Genomic DNA, 18,691 nt, shown 5'->3' with positions numbered 1-18,691 from the left:
AGGACTATAAATAGAAAATAAATTACACACCTCTCTCAAACTGTAGTTTCACTACACAGCCCACCTTTTGCTTTAGTTCAAATAAATATAATTCTCTTAACCTTAAAGTGAATGTATATACGTAGATATATATTTAGATAGAAAAAAGTAGTGACATTTAATTTCCCAATGTTATTAAGAAAATAAGCGTTATTTATTCATTATTTTCTCCAAAGTCAGATATTCTTATGACACATTTTGTCAGTGAAAAGAAGGTTTATCACAGAACTCCCAAAACAAAAACAAAAAAAAAAAAACATCTCTGATGTATTCTCCTTTAGGTCTTTTGCTAATGAAGATCCTCATTCCGTCATGTAAAGTTGGTAAGAGCTGATCAAAATGATTCTCTCTGGTTATTCTGGAGGTATGGATTCCTGAAAAGTATTAGTTGTGCTTTGCAGTACAATGATATGCTGTTTATGGAGGTTCAGCGTTGAGCGACCAGCCTCTCCTGGAGGCTGAGGAGAAAAAGAAGACCCAAACCAGCCGAATAGAAACACGGCGGACGTTTTTCCGTCCGCACGAAACAGGAGCAGGTCTACATCAGTTATCAAAAATAGAAGCCAAGGGACAGCAGCAAGTAAACCCGTCCCCTCGCCTTGCTGTTCTCTGAATCCCTGTTGTTGCTGTTTCAGGAAATTGGGCAAAGTTATGACTTATTCCATTTTTGTTGGCCGTGACCATATGAGTTATCCATGCAGTCAACGCTTCTATCACTTATCCTGCCATCTTGGCGTATCCAGAGCTCTCCACTAAAGTGCCTAGCAGGTCTATAAAATCCTGCAGGGTGTGAAAACAAAATAAAGTGAAGAAATTTTAGATTCCCCGCTTAAATCCTGTGTCGGATTCGTGTTTTGAAGACCATCCCGTAGCTCTCACAGGAACCAAAGTTTCCAGCGGGCATGCTTCTTGGATTCAGCTTTGGACTTGCGTTTTGGGGTGGAGGTGAAGGCCTCCTGCGGGTAAGGCAGGGGAGGGAAGTGCGAGTCCATCGGAGGACAAAGCCTTTTCATCAGTGGCTGCAGCTTGTCCTCTTGTAGCTTGAAGTCCAGTTCCACGCTGAAGAATAGAAACGGAGACAATAGGTTAGTGCAAACCGCAGCCTGATAACTGCATGCAAACTATCTCAAATAAAACTAATACTAGACCTTTTTTTTTTGTTTAGCCTAGGGTTGCATTTGAGTAATTTCTTGACTGCTACAAATGTGCAAAAATGGTTAAAATAAATAAACCAATAACTTGATCACAGGTGCCTATCGATGAATTGGAATCTCATGGAAAGTTCATGTATGTCAGCAGTTCAAAAATTGAAACGTGTTTTTGTGAAACAAACTTATAACGCCCAGAGAAATAAGTTCCAAGCATTTATTTCAGTTACGTTTGGTGGTTATGGTTTACAGCTAATAAAATCCCTAAATTTAGAAAAAAATAAATAATAACAACATTGTGTCTTATTGATCATGTGGCCTTCATAATCTTAGGGGCTGTTGTGATTTGACAGATATTCAGTGATGCCCTCCACAAAGAGGCTAAGCCACTAAAGCACTTTGCCAAAGAAGCTGTCTGTTGACCGGGTGCTGCTTATGCAAACATATCAATTGAAAGTTTAGAGGAAGGAAAAAGTATAGATTAAAAAAAGGGGCACACATACAACCTTAATAAGTGAAGGCTTGAGAGAAATGTACAGCAAAGCCCGGTAAAAAAAAAAAAGACAAAGATGATCAAAATGAATTTAAATTACAGCTATACAGTATATATATCTGTATGTAATACCTCTCAATGAGTCTCACTTTTTGGTTGGAATCAACGGAAAAAAAAATGTTTTATGTATTATGATGCACCTGTAAATGTCAGCTTATAGACATAAATGCTAATATAACAGAGTTGAATGTTTATAAAGCAATCAAATGTTATTTTAATTTCAATACATTTTTACTCCATCTAAATGTTCCCATCAAAGCAGCATGTATTTAATACAGTTTTGGCTGCCATATTGCTCTTACAGCCACATTAAGCATTTCCAGTGTGCCCTTTTCTCACTTGACCTCTACGCAGCATCTGTCAAACCTCCGTTCAGCCTGGGAATAATGACCTACATTCCCATTTGCTTTGTCTTTATTAAAAAGCAGAAGAACCAAATGTGCATTTTTTTTCCCATTGCATTGTCCTGCTGTCTCAGATGCATTGAGCAAGAAGGGAGTTTCATCAGTATTTTCCCCCTGTGCGGAGCAGTTGGTGACAGAAAAGTGTGCCGAAATGAAAATTGTTTCTTTCTGTCGAACTCTGTAGATGCTTTTAGGATTCCTTTGAGAAAAATGTTTCCAAAGATGATGAAAATGCAAGACTGATTTAATTTGCCCGGATTTGGCGGGACACAAAAACACAGAGCCGTGTCCTTCTTAGCAGTCCCCCCCCCACCCCCACCCCAAAGCCCCGGGGAATTTATCCGGAACCATCATTGTAATCCGACGCCCACACACATCTGACCAGTAGGTTCTGCTAAGTAAAACTCAGATTAGAGCCGCAGCTGTGGCAAGTGTGGCGGCTTTAATCTGCTAAAGCTATCTCCAGTCACTACCTGAGTCGGTGCCGCCGGGTGGGTGTGACAGACTGACTTACATAACAGCCGCAGGGAGCCTACTCTGGTTTTAAGTGCAGCTCATATTTTCAAATAAAGTTTTTATAATCAACATTGATGCATTTGCTATTGATTACGGCATACATAAATGAGGGTGTTTGACAGTGAGCGGAGTGAATGTTAATTTCTCAAGCTTGCTCTCAGCACTTTGTTTTTTTTTTTTTGTTTGACTCAGGCCGGCTTCAATCAATAAATCACTGCCTGGTAATTACACTGGTGTAAATCCACGGTTGCTGTCTGTGCGTATTTATCCATGCACATTTTGAAAGTATGTGGACTAATTCAGACTTTTTAGTTTGTCACATAAAAGAAACCCCTCTGTTTTCTATCTCGTCATAAAAAAAACAGAAAATGGTTGACAAAAATTGGGTGGAGAGTTAATCTCAGTCAATTAATTTATGAATTTTACATTTAGTTTCCATGTGCAGGATAAAGTATCTTGAGCCAAACCTGTCAGTCTGCCTGTGATTAGAGACTGAGACGGAGGGTCGCCTTTCAGCAGGACAATGACCAGAAGCACACGTCTAAAGCAACGCTTGAGTGGTTTTATGGGGAAATATTTACACATGTTGGATCGGCCGAGTCAAAGTCCAGACCTCGATCTAAGTGAGAATCTGTGCACTGCAAAAAAGGAACTAAACGTAAGTAAAATTAGTACATTTTCCCTTGATTTGAACAGCTAAATAAGAGTATTTGCCAATGGAATGAGAATTTTTACCCCTAAAATAAGATAATTAGAGATCATGCACTTGAAATAACGATGGATTGAAATGACATCCACGATTGAAATAACGATGGATTGAAATGACATCCACGATTGAAATGACGATGGAGATGAAATGTTCTTATTTTAAGTGCAAAACTCTAATTGCATTGGCAAATAGTCTTATTAAGCTGCTCAAATCAAGGAAAATACACTAATTTCAAGAAAATTTAACTTTTAGTTTCCTTTTTTGCAGTGTGGTTAGAATTGAAGATTGCTGTTCACAAGGGAAAAGCATCCAACTTGAAGGAGCTGGAGCAGTTTAGCCTTGAGGAATGTGCCAAAAATCCCAGTGGTAAGATGAGGCGAGCTCATAGAGACTGATCCAAAGCCACTTACAGCAGGAATTGCCGCAAAAGGTGACTCTAAGAGTTCTAACTTTAGGGTGGGTGAACGGCTATGCACGCCAAAGGGTCGGTGCAAACACTAAACCACCCATTTTTATTCCAGGTTGTGAGGCCAACGAAACCTGATAAATGCCAAGGGATTGAATACTTTTGCAGCCGTTGCCTGTTTCTGAGCCAGTTTGTGATTTTTGCTTTTGTCCCATGGCTGTTTGGGTTATATTCGGATGTTTTTGTTTTATTTTATAAATCTTTTACCTTGCTGCGATAACTCTGCTTCCTGCCTGCCAGCCTCGCTACCTTCTGGGTCCTGATACAAGCGCTACAATAATGCATTTTATACACAACTCATGAAATATATACCTCTAGACCCCCTTTTAAAATTGTCTTGCTGTGCACCTTCGCTTTCTATCATGGCACCTTTCACAACAACAACAGCTAGCTATGCTCGAATAGTGCAATTTCTCACAACCCATCACTTTTGCTGCAGTTTCCATATTATTTCTTTGGGTCAGTCTTCATAACTTGTTTGCAAGCTTATCTCGGAGAACTGCAACTCCTAAAAAGTTTGGGTTGGTAACTTATAGAAATGAAATGAGTGCTGGGTTGAATATACAGACTCTTCAGTCCATTGTTTCCGACGTCGGATAAGTCTGATGGAGCACCCTCCAGAATATTAAATCTAATACAAAGGCCATAAAGTAAACCAACTCTTGCAGTTAAAAAAAAAGACTCCTCCAACAAAAATTTCCTCAATCAACATCTCTCTCTCTCTCTCTCTCTCTCTCTCTCTCTTTCTCTCCACATGTAATAAAAGTGAGCTGTCATTGATGAGGCAATAGAACGAGAATATCCTTGAGCCTTTTAAATCTCTTCAGAACCCCTCGGTTAATGCTGTGTAAAGGTACAAAGAAGCTGATCTCATTACCATTTTTTTGGGGAGTAAAGTAGTTTAATGCAGTTTCACTTTGTGTAGGATATACTTCTCTCTGTCTCATACACAGGCAGGCAGACATAAAAATAAAAGATTCTCTCAAGCTGGCAAAGGCATTTCGTGTGAGCCCTGAACACTGGAGAGGCTAAATTTCTTGTACTTCTATTAAAAGGTTTGGGCAAATTTTGGCATCGTTTGTTTTGTTTTGAGGCGACCCTAAAATAAGAAGCCGCGCTTTCCCAAAATCAGTAGACAGTCCCATCAGTCTTAATGAAACAAGAAAAAAACACAACATATTTTTAAGAGCAGTATATGTAATTTTCACAAAGAAACTAAAATAGAATATAGACTTAATGGAAACACACTGGTTAGTAGTTTACCAAAACTACACTTTTAAATTTAAGTGTGTTAGAAAATATATAAATATATTTTCCTTCATCTAGCTACTAATGTCATTTTATCATAGGTTGGTGGCTCAGTTCCTCAATCTTTCCTGAGGCTATATAATAGTCGTTTTACTTTTTTGGGTAGATTTTTTGCTTTAATCCAGGAAACACTGCGTGGCTTTCATGATGTGTGATGCTTCAACGTGTCTTATCAATTCTTAAGGCTTTTCTGGCAGCTCTCGGCTGCCAGACACAACAGACAAGCAGGTCCCTGTTTACCTCTTTCCACCCACTGTAACTTCAACAGCAGTAAATCTCTCCTCGCGTCTGCAAATCTCTTTTCATCTCTTTCTTTCCTCGTCTTTTAGTGGCTTCTTACAACAATTCTATAACTTTTCTGTATGGCATCAGTGGAGCAAGACAGTTTCTGGTGCACGACATTTTTAACCAGACAGGTCATTTTCTTATATTCAAGGAAAAACCTATTATTTTTAGGTAAGACCTTTCTCTGTAACACCTCTGCCCTGATCATCATATGTAGCATATTTTTCGGACCGTAAACCCCACCGGATTATAAGGTGCATTCAAATATCCTTCCCAAGTGTGTAATATCACTCCGTCCCTCCGTTTACACACCTCTCCCCTGAAAGGGTGAGCTATCCGTGTCTGTTGGGAGGACAGGGTAGTTGAACTACGCTGCCCTGTTTCAAACATAAGGTCAAAATAAATATAACTTTTATATTGAATTAGCTAACTACGTTTATTGTTACTAGCTTGTACTCCGGACGCAGGCTGCCTTACATGAATGCACTTCTAGTTTCAACATTACAGTCAGGCAGTATTGTGGCCAGCTCAGGGGTCCGATCAGGTAGTGACGCAGTGTACCGTAATGCTCCGGAGATCCATTAAACAGAGCGGATTCATTGCTAACCAAAGTCGTAGTTACAAGTTTGCACAGATTTTTGAGCGCATTGTACTACATGAAATCGGTCAGTAAGCACAACTGTAATCATAAACAAGGCGCACCATCAAATTTTGAGAAAATGGAAGGATTCCAAGTGTGCCTCATAGTCTGAAAAATACAGTAAGCAGACAGACGAGTCTCGAGCCGTTGGACTTCATTGAGTCACTACTATTAACTTGTACAAGTTTTTTTCATGTTTGAAGAAACAGTCTTTGTTTTTATCAACTTTTTCCAGTATTTCTTACAAATGGAAACCTTTCTATTCCTTTTTGGATAGAAATCAATTTCAGAATAGTGTCTCAAATATTGTTTTAACTTTGTCAGTCTGCCCCACTCTGCGTGGGTTAAGCAGCTCAATCAAATGTGCTGATTTAAAGCACAAAGCTTGACATCTATTTGAACTCATTACAACTCAATTTCAACTTATAAGCACCTGGGGGGGGGGGCTGTTGCTTTGTGGGAAGGGTCGCCTCCTTGCAATAGGAAAGTTGTAGTACTTACATGTTCCTTACTGATCGGCGCATTGTGAATGCAATTGGGTGAACGCGGCTACAGTGTACAGCGGTAGGTGTGACTGGAAAAAAGCTATAGAAGGTCAGTCTAATTTTATCAGATGAGTTCTACATATTATATGACTACGCAGTGTTAAAGGTTTCAGGGCAGAAAGACCAACACGGGGCCGAAGCAACCTAAATTCCCTCACAAAGAGTAAACATTTGTTACAAACAAGGAACATGAGTTTTCTTTTCTTCCTTTTTTTTTTTTTTTGTTCTCACTCGAGGCTTTTCCGAGACCAAATGGTCTTGCATAAAGAGATGTTGTGTCACATTGATGTGTGTGCCTCTGAGAACAGCCTGGCAGCACCTGTTATTACATCGGGAGATGGAAATAATGATGCTGAGGTCTATTTGCGTTTCATAGAATCTGTCGCATGTCTGCATGCAGGAAAACGTCCCCAGAAAAATAGCGGCAGGTCGGAATTTGCTCGGTTAGACGTGGAAGAGCATATGTTGTTATAAAGCAGTATGTGCTGTAAGAATATTATTGGTTTATTTTGTACAAACATTTTGTTTTTAGCATCAAAACTATTACAGCCTATAGCAGGTTAGTAGAAATAGCCATCAAGCACCCCTTTTTTCTTTAAGACATAGTACGGTTTGTTTAGGTGAAATACTCAAATAATAAAGCAGTGATTATGTGGTTGCATAAGCCGAAACACCTTTGGGTCTAATTTTAATGTCATGTGTTCACCTGCTGTCCGTTATGTGGGTCTGATTAACGCGACACTAATTTGAGCTAAGTAGGATTCCTTCTAAAAATTATCAAAGGATAGAGGTGACAAAGCTCATATGTCTGAGAATCAAACATTGTTTTGTGAATGGATGTGTTTCTTTTTTAGTACTACTGTAAATTTGTTACTTAATTGCAAATAAATTACCAAAAAGGAGAAATTGAGCATCTCTCTCTCTCTCTCTCTCTCTCTGGAAAGACAAGTAAACCCAAAAGTATATTCTGGTCTTTTAAAATGCGGTTAAAAGTCCTTGCATTGAAATATTTATTAGTTTGTCATTCCTCAGCGTCTCCCTATGAAGGTGTCGCGGGCCTTTCCGTGTTACTCTAGGTGTTCCTGAAAGCAGAAGTTGTAAGCTTGTTGGCATTTACCTGTTTCCCTTTCTGCTACTCCCAGGAGTGGTTTGTTGGATCAGAAAAAATGACAGAAAACACTTTAGACCCTGAAGCTTAAAAGTCTCTCCTAGACTTTCTCTTGCTGTTCTCATCACGTCCCATATTTCCAACATGTCTGACCATTTAGAAAAGAAATCCCTGCAACACTCGATTTTTCCTCTGCCTTTCGCCGCCACTTTAGAAATGTTTGTTTCCTGATATCTTTTTCTTCCTCCCGCGGTTACACATTCTCCCCTTGTCCGTCCTTTGTGCACTCTTATCTCTCCGAGGTGGCGAATGGGCTCCACTCCATTGTCCGCACTGTCCCGCCACGCTATTTGTCCTGTCGAGGATCGCTCCTGTAGCCATGGCAACCAGCTTGCCCACCATGTTGGAAAACAATATGCCTCAACAAAAAGAGATGTCCTCCTCCAGCTGAGTTGTGCAACAGAACAGCCTTGATCAGTGATATCTATAATTTATACGGTTGTTGTGATCTTCAGCCTCGGAAAAATTAGTTTTCTTAAAGCTTTGCAGAATAGGTTTAATTATAAAGCCTTTTAAAAACCCATCTCCTTTGATGATTTTTTTACTTTTTTGTACTGTTCTGTGTTTTTTCAAAGAATGTTCGCCATTGGATAATTAGTCTGTTGATCAATGGTTGTGCCTTGAAAGAAAAAATAAGATGTGCAGGCAAATAACAGGATTGTAATCATGGGAATTCACTTTAATCTAGTGTAAAACGTCGGCATTCGGTCGTTAGAATGTCCCAAATTGCCTTTCTTAATCACAGCCACATCAGACTTTAGTGCTTCTTTGGAAAACCATTCATGATTATTGAACATCCCTACATTTTGTCATATTACAGACACAAACCTTCATGTATTTTTCTGTTGTTTTTTTATTTATTTATTTTTTTTATTTCTTTTTTTTTTTTTGGAGGGGGGGGGGTTCTGTATGACTGCTCAAAATAAAGTAGTGCCTAATTAATATGGGAGGAAAATGGAAAGGGGTTTTCAAAATTCTTATAGATAAAAATTCACTATGTGTATACATCAGCCCCTTAACAGCCTTAAATAAAAATCCAGTGAAATCTATTTCCTTCAGAAATCGACTAATTAATTATTAGAGCAATTAAATCTGAGGGAAGAAAACGTCTTTTGGAGGCCTCTGAGGATTGGTGGAGAGCATTACTGCGTGAACAGCATCATGAATGCCAAGGAGCACACCAGACAGGTCAGACATAAAGAGTGGAGGAGTTTAAAAGAGGCAGAGGTTATAAAATATTGTTGGAAAATGGATTTAAATGCAGGGCAATCCTGGGGAAAAATCAGAAGCACCAAAAAGACTTTGTTCTAGGATAGAGATTCGCCTTCCAGCTGGATAATGACCCTAAACAGACTCTCAGCTGTGATCGCAGTGAAAGATCCTGAATACAAATGCACGCCACACCTTCCGTGTGTAAACAGATGGACTCTAGTCACTAATTAGATGACTTCTGAAAGCCCTTTGTTGCGGTGGATTCGTTTTAGAGGTATCATAATAAAGTGGCTGAATACATCAGAACACTGCAGTTTTTTTTATTTAAAAAATAAGCAAAAAAAAAACATGTGACATTTTCCTGCAGTTTCACAGCCACGCACTGCTTCGCATCGGTTTATCACACAGGTTTTCAGTAAAATACAGAAAATGTTGCGAAATATTAAAAAGTTCCCTTTTTGCTATGTTTGATCAACACACTAATGCACTAAAGTAAATGGGATTATGCATTACTTCGTTCTTATCTCCATCTCCGAGATTTTTGTTTCTTATGCCTTTATATATGACATCATTTTGCTTTGTGCTCCTCCACCCCTCACGATTTATTGGTTACATCAACCAAGAAGCCTTTTTTTATCTTCTGTTTCAGCGTCGCCAACGTTTAATTCATCCACCACTTTCATTTGAGCTCATACTTTCTTTAAGCAGGACGCTGGGAAACAGACTAAGATAAAGCGATACGACGAAAGGACAAGAAACTATATCAGCTCATGTACTCTGTTTTAAAGTGCGCCCGTATACTAATGTCATTATTGATCTGGCACTGTTGTTATGCTAAGTGTGTGCTAGATGATACCATACACCCTTGGACAAATTGATTATATTAAAAGGCTGCACAGCTGACTCCTGACTGAGCGGCGGCAAAATGATTTATGGCTCTTAATGTCTCCTAGAGTCGTCAGACAAACTTCAGCACAAACCTTAGAAGAGCATCACAGTAACGCGAATGGACATACAATCACAGCTTGCAGCAACACTGAGGGGGTATAGGGATTTCACAGGGAACACAGCAGGCAATGGCAGGCTGGCCTGATCATGTTTATAGTGTTAGAATTGTATTTATATTTTTGTATATTGCTGCTGCTGCTCCTATAGGTCAAACCTAGTGGTCTGCATTTTTAGGAGCTTAGCCCAGCAGTTTAATTTCAATAAAACCTAAAGATTTGTTAAGTTTTGCTTTTACTGTTTTCTATTTTATAATTGCATTGTATTTTATGATTGTGTACAGCACTTTGGTCCTGTCTGTGTATAAAGTGCTTCATAAATAAAGGTGGTATGGTACTGTTGATCCAAGTCATTTGGTTCCTTTTTTTTCAGTCTTTGCACCGGTTTTGTACCCATTCTGAAAAAATAGTCCTTATCATGGCAGAATGGCTGGTTTCAATGCATCGCTGCCTGATGGCTGGAACAGCGCAGGCATTCAGTTTGATTTTTGATTTCTCCAGAATAGCTTCCTCCAAAGGGTGGGCGTCGCCTAGGTTGAGGAGCTCGGCTGTCTGGGAGGGGCTCGGAGTAAAGCCGCTGCTCCTACACATGGAGAGGTGTCAGCTGAGTCGGCTTGGACATTTGTTCCGAATGCCCGCTGGTGTTCCAGGATTGCTCCACCAGGAGGAGCTCCAGGGCTCCCATCCAGACAGGGCTGGCTTTATCCGACAAACTAACACAACAACAATGGCCGACTTCGGAATTGCCGTTGCGTTTCAAGTGCAAACGTCCTCCTGCATTTGTTGTTTTCTCCCTTCACGTCTTCCTTTTTCTTCCTTCTCTACTTCTATGGTAGGATTACCACACCACCCACTGGTGGGGCATAGGTATTACAACACATTATGGCTCCTCCAGCTTCACACGGTTTCATCCTTATGCTCAAACTTTTCTGTGTGGAGATAGTCTTCGGCTCCGTGTGGATGTTTCCTATATCTGGTGACTATGTCTCTTGGCTGATTTGGGAACTTCTCTGGCTTCCCCTGGAGGAGCCAGAGGAGGTGTCTGAGGAGAAGGAGAAGTTTGGGTGTCTCTGCTGAGTCAGTTTCCCCCTACGACCCGGTCCCGGATAAGTGGAAGACGACAAATACGAGCATGAGTATGAGGGTTGCAGTCTCAAAGTTTCGCCCGTGAATCTTAATATATCCTTTTGACCCGCCTTATGATGTTTGAGCGCTTGTGATAACGAAATAAAAACGTTTTGGATATTGCAGGGCAGCCTTTGCAATCGTTGTCTTAAACATCAGAAGTTTTGCCGTATATTTACAAAGGGCTTATGTAAAATCTAGACTTCTGTGGTAGAAGAGCACGCTACGGAAAACAAGAAAATCCTGCTAGACACCATTGACAGCTATTCTTCCCACACACCGGAACGCAGCATCTCTTTTTCTTTCTGGTGCCTCTTCTTCCTATACTGCGTTCTCCCACCTCCAGAGAGGTTGTTTTCATGGAGATCTTCGTAATTAGATTGCTGTTTAATCCCCCTGCCTCTATGAATACAACTGCTATATTTGATTCTGTGTCCAATCAACGCTATTAACCATGTCGAGTGAATGTCTTAAAGATGAACTCGGGTCAATGTAGCTAATTTCCAACGGCTCTGTGGGAAATTTCTGCCCTTTTCTCAAGCGGAAACCTTGCCAGGTGCTGACAAGGTTTTTTGGGGGGAAGGAGCATTGGTATGTGCAGAGGTCCTGTTTTTCTTCTCTCCCTCCAAAAATGCGGCTTTTGAATTGATTGCTGCAGTTTTTGTAGAGCACATGTGGACTTTTCATGTTTGCAGGTTATTTCATGTATGGAATTCTTGCAGAAATCCTAACGTGATGTAAAGGAAATAAATTATAACACATTTGATGTGTTCTACAGCTGATTCATAATTTTTATTGGAGCTTGATCAAAGAAAAACGTGTTGTTATAGTTCTTATTTGAGCATTTTACATATTCTATCCAATGAAACCATTATCTCAATTAAGTGATATAGGAAAAGATAAATTCTAGCAGATCTAACAAATTAACCCTCGGCTGACTTGAGCTTTACGCAGCTATAGGATTTTTTTGCACATATAGAAGTGTAGCCAGAGGCTTATCAGCCACCAATTAAAGAAATATATTTGTATTCATAACATCATTAAGTTCAGTTTTCATTTCTTCACCCTTTAACCCTGTGCCTTTACCATCTCCTTTTGTTTAGTGCCCTGTCTGTGTACATCACTTTGTATGCCGTATTTCGCCTAGTCTCGGCTCATCTCACTGATGCCGAGCTGCTTTTAAGGCACCTTTGTCGTGCTGTTGTCCCCGCAGCGGTTTAGCACACCTGCAGGGATTTTAAAAGCACTTCAAGACATTTTGGACCTCCTTCGACTGCAACATCAGAGGGCACAGAGCTGTACTGTGCGTTTCGATTGAAGTTTAGCCAGAGGCTTATCAGTTATTGAGGGTTTGAGATGGAATATGATTTAAATGGTTCTCAAGAGAAGAGATTCAGACTGCATGGAGTGTCAGTGACCATTAAAACCAGCTTTATTGATAGCTTCTTAACTCTCCATATACTTCATAAATCTCCTTTTTTTGTCTCTTATCTTTAACTCCTTCTGTTTCTCTTCACTACTTTTCTGCCTACATACTACTGGCACACATTCTTCTTCTTCAGCTTATGTCAAATTGTCCTAAACATCACTTAGAAAGTTTAGGCTGGAACCAGGCACTTGGACTGTGACAGTGCTATAAACGTTGTTTATCGGACGTCTGTCAAAACTCTTTTTGTTCAAATATTATATCTCAATAGAACTAGAGATGCTTTTATGTAAAAGTTTAATGGCAAATAACTTGTACTTGTATAGTGCTTTAACAAGTACGACAACCCCAAAGCGCCTTACACTACAGTTATTCACACCCTGACGGGTCTTGAACTTTGTATTTTAGCCAGTCTCAGCTGCAATTGTAAAAGAAGCCATTGCTACAAAAAAACAGGGTCGAAAAAAATATTTTAAAACATCCTTAGAATCCCTTTTTAGCTATTAGCATACTGTGCACGGTTTTCATTACAAAATCAGCAGTGAACATGATATAAAAAAAAGATGTTCTATGACAGAGGTAGTAAGCTCAAAGGTTTGCTTAACTTGATTTAGCCTTCCCGTTGTCACCTAAAAGTATTGCTCTCTAATGTCATAGAAAATATTGTTCTTAAACAGCATCGGACATGTCTGTCATGTTTCCTGCGGTAGCAACTTCCACACTGAAGAGGGTTGTTGTGTGACCTGGTAGGTTTTTAATATAGGCTGCATTCGCTGATCAGAAATATAGGATTTCTTTTAGTTTTCAGCCACCGCTCAGGACCAGTCTACTAAAATTAGTGCTAGTTGATTTTATTCTGTTCATCTCTGACCAGAAATGAGAAACAAAAATTCAAATGTAACCAGGTCACAGTCGACGTTTAAGAAACTGATTCACAGTGACTTGTGGTTTTTATTTAATCATTTCAAGATTAATGCAAATGTTGAGTCTATTATCTACCTCCAGTCATTGAAAAACATATTAATGACCTGCTACTTTTATTTTATTTTTTGGAAAGTCTGATGAGCATTTTGGCCAAACTCAGTTTTACAAAAAAAAAAATTGATAAACTACTGGAACCATCAGTTACTAGAAGAGGTTCTGCTTGGCTTTGTTTTTTGTTCTCTTGCTGTGAAAAGTCAAACCCTGTCAGACCCAGGTAAGCTCCAGCTCTACAGCTCCAACTGCTCTTGTGATAAAACGATTAAATGCTCATGCTTACATGAGATGTTACCTTTGTATACTGGTTAACTGATGGCTTTGTGCTTGTATCTGTACAGCTTCTAAAATAAATGTAAATGCTGCGCTTAGTGTGTGAGTTGGCATGGCAATTGCACCCAATGATGATATTTTATGATGTTTGACGTTAATTAATTTAACCTTTCACGGCCCCGTGTTCAGTCAATTTTCTTGCATTCGACCTCTCTGCATTTCAGCCCTGCACCCTTTTGTCCTGCTAACTGCACACCTGCTTGGCACCGGTCGGTGTATGAAATGGTGTGAGGGGATAATTGGACGGTCGGACAAAGATGTATAGGTTTTGAGAGAAATGGTGCTGTTTAAATGTCCCATGCCGACTCGGCGCTAATGAGCTGCATTTCAAATTAGCCTCGCTTCCATTGCCCCTTCCCCTCTGCTCGCCCAGCCCTGTTTCACACTTTGCGGTTACTCTCAAGGAGAAAAGACAGGTTACATGCGGATCTTTTTGTCTCTGAAGACGAACGACCACTCACCTGTAAATAATGCATGCGCTGTTCCGGCATGTGTCACAGTTGGCGGTGTCCTGTCCGGTTCGATAGGAGAGTCTGCGGGGAAGATGAGAGTCGTGAATCAGTAATTACAAGACTTGTTAAGCTGCCGCCTCGCACCTTTCCCTTCTCATCTTATTTGTCATCTTTCGTTAGCGAGGCCGGGGTAAATGAGGGTGACGAGGAGTCACTCCGCCCTCCTGAGTGGCCTCTGCCCGGTAGAAAGTGCACATTGTCATCCATTAACTGCGGGTCAATGTTTGGAGGCCGAATCAGGTCCAATGGTAACTAAAGCAAGGTTCATATTTGCATCTAAAGTTTCAAGTTTTAAGCAAGGACTTCTAGACTTCAAGTTTATAACATCACCTCATTCTAGCATATTTCTAATGAGATGAAATGCAAGCAAAAGATCTTTGAATAGGTAATACAAACCCAGTGTTTTCAGTTTTAACAGCCTGAAATGATTTGCTCTCCCTTGTTATGTGCAGCTGCTTTCCCTTCGCGCTTTCCTCTGTTGTTGACCTTTTTATTTATCTGTTCCAGAATAATCTCCCCATTGATTCATCTATTTGATGCAGAGCAATGTCTTAAAGGACGCGTATGAGTTATTACTGATAAATTGAGAATCATTTATCTCCTCTAAGCAGATTAAAGATATATAGTTTTGGACTCCAGCCCGCTTGCTTTTATGCTGTCAGTCTTGGTTTCGGTATCATATATCAATCGTCTAATTAACATTCATATCTTTACTGTACTCATGTATTGACTGGGTGGGGAATACAAGTACATCTCAATGAATTAGAATATCATCTAAAAGTTGATTTATTTCAGTGACACAATTCGAACAGTGAAAGTCAGATATGGGCTGTTATACTCAGAGTGATATATTCCCACCGTTTTCCTTAGTTCATTTAGATGATTATGGCTTACAGCTAATAAAAACCCAACGTTTAGTTTTCCAAGAAATTTTTAAATCACACAATGATAACTTAAATTGATTTTTAAAACAATAAAACGGCTCTGTTATGGCCCTTTGATCATGGAAAAGACTGCTGACTCGACAGTTGTCATAGAGAAAGGCAAAGAGATAAACCACAATGGGTGGTTTATCAAGAAGCTTTCTGTTTAGAGTGCCGTTTGCATATTAGTACAGTAAGGTTTATTGGCAGGAAAACATTAGGTAGAAAAAGGTGCACAAGTAACATGAGTAACCACAACTTAAGTTTTGTTGTCTCTGAAGACAATTTCTTAAGAGAGTTCAATTTGGGCTTTTGTCAGCAGTAGCAGTTTTTAGTTTTCAAATAACCATAAATACCTGAAATTCATCACTATCTGTAGTGAGTCCATATGAAATTAAGTTTTTGAAACGTACCTTACTGTTTTAATGATAGTCTAGCACACTGAGATTCAACTAAATTAGACAGGAAGTCAACATTTTGTCTTCAGAGAATAGGATTTTGAAGCAGGAAAAATGGGCAGCTCTAAGTGTTTGAGCGAATTTGAGAAGGACCAAGTTGTGATTTCTAGATAACTGGATGAGAGGCTCTCCAAAACTGCGGCTCCTGTGTCTTATGGGTCAATATCTGTAAAAAGTAATCAAAGAATGGAATGGTGGATCTGTGACAGGCTCATTGATACATGTTATGGAGTCAAGGCTGGCCATTTTGGGTCCAGTCCAACTGGTTACCTACTGAAGGTCAAACTGCTGACGAAGTTGATGCTGACATAGATAGAATATTTGCACAATGTTGCTGTATCACCAGGTGACATACATTACTACTTTAACTTGTTAGTGACATGATTTAATATTTTAATTATCAATTACTCCTTCAATGGCTAACCTCTTAAGACCCAGTAACTTTAGTCCAAAAGGATTTAAGACTAACAAGGATAATTTTCTCTTCAGATATATATTTTTGGCCAAATGCCTTGTTTACCGATCTGTTTGGACAAAGAAAAATATTTGTTTGAAGAGCAACTGAGCAAAAAGCCTATCTTTAGATTCAAATTACCATGTCTTAGAAGGTTAAAAGGCTTTCTAGTAGGCCTAATGTGTAGTATTAGTTTCACAAATTGTACAGAGAAAGTTTGTGTTAACTTCACAGTTCGCTTTAAGGATACAGGACTTTTTAAAAACGATTTATTTCAGCTGTGTTCTATGCTCAATTCTCCATGCTTCTGTCTGCATGGAGGAGAGCCGGTTATATCAAACAGCCTGACTACAAGCTGCAGCGTCCAATGCGGTCTCTCTTTTACTCTGAATATCACTTTCAGTTTTTTTTTATGCCAGTACAGTTTCCTAATACTGTAGTTGTGACTAGGGATGCAAGTTATTGATTGAGTTAATCTGAGGTATATTGATCTTATCGATCAACTAACAATTAATGGATGGATCATTTTCTAATCGGCATCAGGTCATTTTCTGTTATGTTACAACTTTTCTGTGTAATGCCCTCCACCTTTCTCTTATCAAATTGTCACCTTCCAAACTCATCGGTAAGTTTTGGTTGTCAAGTTGATGCTGCTCCGCCATGCAGCATGGCTGAATGGGAGTTATTTAGGAGATAACTTAAGGAGCTTGTCGATTGTTGATTTTTAAAAACAGACCCACATAAAGTGCATTTCGCATTGTTCTTGTCATTTAACAGTGTAAAGTAATCTCACATCAGACTCTGTTTCCAATCAACTATCATGATCTGACTTTGCGTAAGAATGAGCAGTGGTGCCCTCTTCTGGATTGTGGCCTCATTGCATCACTGAAAGCCCGTGTAAGAGGCCGTCTTTATCAGATTGAACAAATTATGTAATAAACCATTAACCGACAATTAATCGTAAGTTGATTGTTTGTTTGCATCCCTAGTTGTGACTGAAGTCCAGTCACAAACATCACACCGAAAAAACAAAAAACTGGAGAGTTGCGTTCGATCACGGACTCCGACACTAATCGATTGTCTTGATTGGAAACATCCCTTTAATTCAGATTACATTTTTGACCCTGGATTCCATGTGTCCTCATGAACTGAGGTGATTTAATTTGGTCCCTTTTTGTTCTATCAGACTTTCACGGTATCTTAACGGTTCTTGTTGTTGTTCAGGCTCATCTTTGCAGTGAGTTGCAAACTAAGATATGTCTGTTGCTTCCATTGAGGCATAAAAAAAATCCCATCAACAAAATGGGTCTTGCTGTTGTTCGACAATTGTTAGAGAACAATACTGCGACAAGCTAAAGTAGTTTTGTACATCCTTCACAGATATTCTTTTATTTAACAACATTGAAATATAGCACACGTGGCACCTTTCCTTTGTGGCATTGAATCAGTTTGAGTTGTTTTAAAGAAAAGAATCTCTAAGGCAATCATATGAGTAACACAGAGTAAAAGCTGTGAACATGCTACAATTAAATGAACATGCATTCCTTTGGGCTGTGGAGAGCAGGAAACTGTTTATTTCAATCAATAATATCGTAGTACCTTAAAATAAACACCAAAATGTAATGAACAATTTTAATTCATTTGTTTTAGGTGGATTCAAACAATTGGGATTGAAAGTTTGAGATTCTCAAACAGAAGCTGCAGTAAATGCTGACATGTTATTCCTTTCATCGAGGATATTGTGCTTCACCTAATAAACGTTGTCCCCCATCTTTGCAGCACAGCAGAAACATCATTCAGCTCTGTCACTACAACTCTTGTCACGCTGCCCATCGGTTGCAGCACCAATAAAAATTAAACTCCCTGTCATAAATTCCTCCTTTTTATCTACTGCGCTGCCTCTTGTTCAGGTAGGTGAGAAAGATGCTGATAGCAAAGCAGTTACAGATTCAGGGAATGGCAGACGATGGATGGGTGCAGTTTCACAGCACATTTGCTGGACATTTGCAGCGTTGATTATTTATGTGTAAAGTGTAATTAATTGCCTTGCCAAGTTTACATTTCAGTGCAGCATGAAGGGCTGTAAAACCTGCCAGTAGGTGAGCCAATCGATAAGCAGCCACCTGGATCGGATCATCCGAACAGCTTCACAGTCTTCTCTCTGTTCCTCACATTCTTAATCTCCTTCTACTCTCCGCTCTTGGCCAGTTGATGAGAGAAAATAAGAGACCAGGGCTCATTTTGGCAGACTTCCCCTGGGGAGAGTGAAGCCAAAAGTGCCATTAACGGTATTTTTATACACCCTCCACCCTTGGTGCGACCAGGAGAGCTTTCTCAAAGGTCACTGTGTGGGTGGCTGTCCGGCAGTGAGAAAACAAGCACACATACAGAGTGCTAATAGACAGGTTAGCAACAAGTCCCAGAGAGAGTAATTAATTGGCTTGAGTCTGCAAACACTCTCATGACGAAGGCCAAGCTGTGCGGT

The 18,691-nt window shown here is 39.6% G+C and overlaps 2 protein-coding genes across 7 annotated transcripts in view; one reads left to right on the top strand and one right to left on the bottom strand.

Annotated features, from left to right (window-relative positions):
- dock1 (dedicator of cytokinesis 1) overlaps positions 1-18,691 on the top strand; it is a 303,583-nt gene that overhangs the window by 129,988 nt on the left and 154,904 nt on the right. The gene's annotated exons all lie outside the window — the stretch shown is intronic.
- insyn2a (inhibitory synaptic factor 2A) overlaps positions 170-18,691 on the bottom strand; it is a 45,477-nt gene continuing 26,955 nt past the window's right edge. For both annotated transcript variants that reach the window (XM_012862803.3, XM_021316528.2), the window contains exons 3-4: positions 14,321-14,392; positions 170-1,098 (exon numbers count right to left, since the gene is read on the bottom strand). In XM_012862803.3, coding sequence (XP_012718257.2) covers positions 915-1,098; positions 14,321-14,392 — 256 coding nt within the window. In that variant the 3' untranslated portion in view covers positions 170-914. The remainder of the gene's footprint in view (positions 1,099-14,320; positions 14,393-18,691) is intronic.

The sequence above is a fragment of the Fundulus heteroclitus genome, chromosome 10, assembly GCF_011125445.2.
Source record: "Fundulus heteroclitus isolate FHET01 chromosome 10, MU-UCD_Fhet_4.1, whole genome shotgun sequence".
NCBI classification, from domain to species: Eukaryota; Metazoa; Chordata; class Actinopteri; order Cyprinodontiformes; family Fundulidae; genus Fundulus; species Fundulus heteroclitus.
This window is presented reverse-complemented; position numbering and strand designations above follow the sequence as displayed.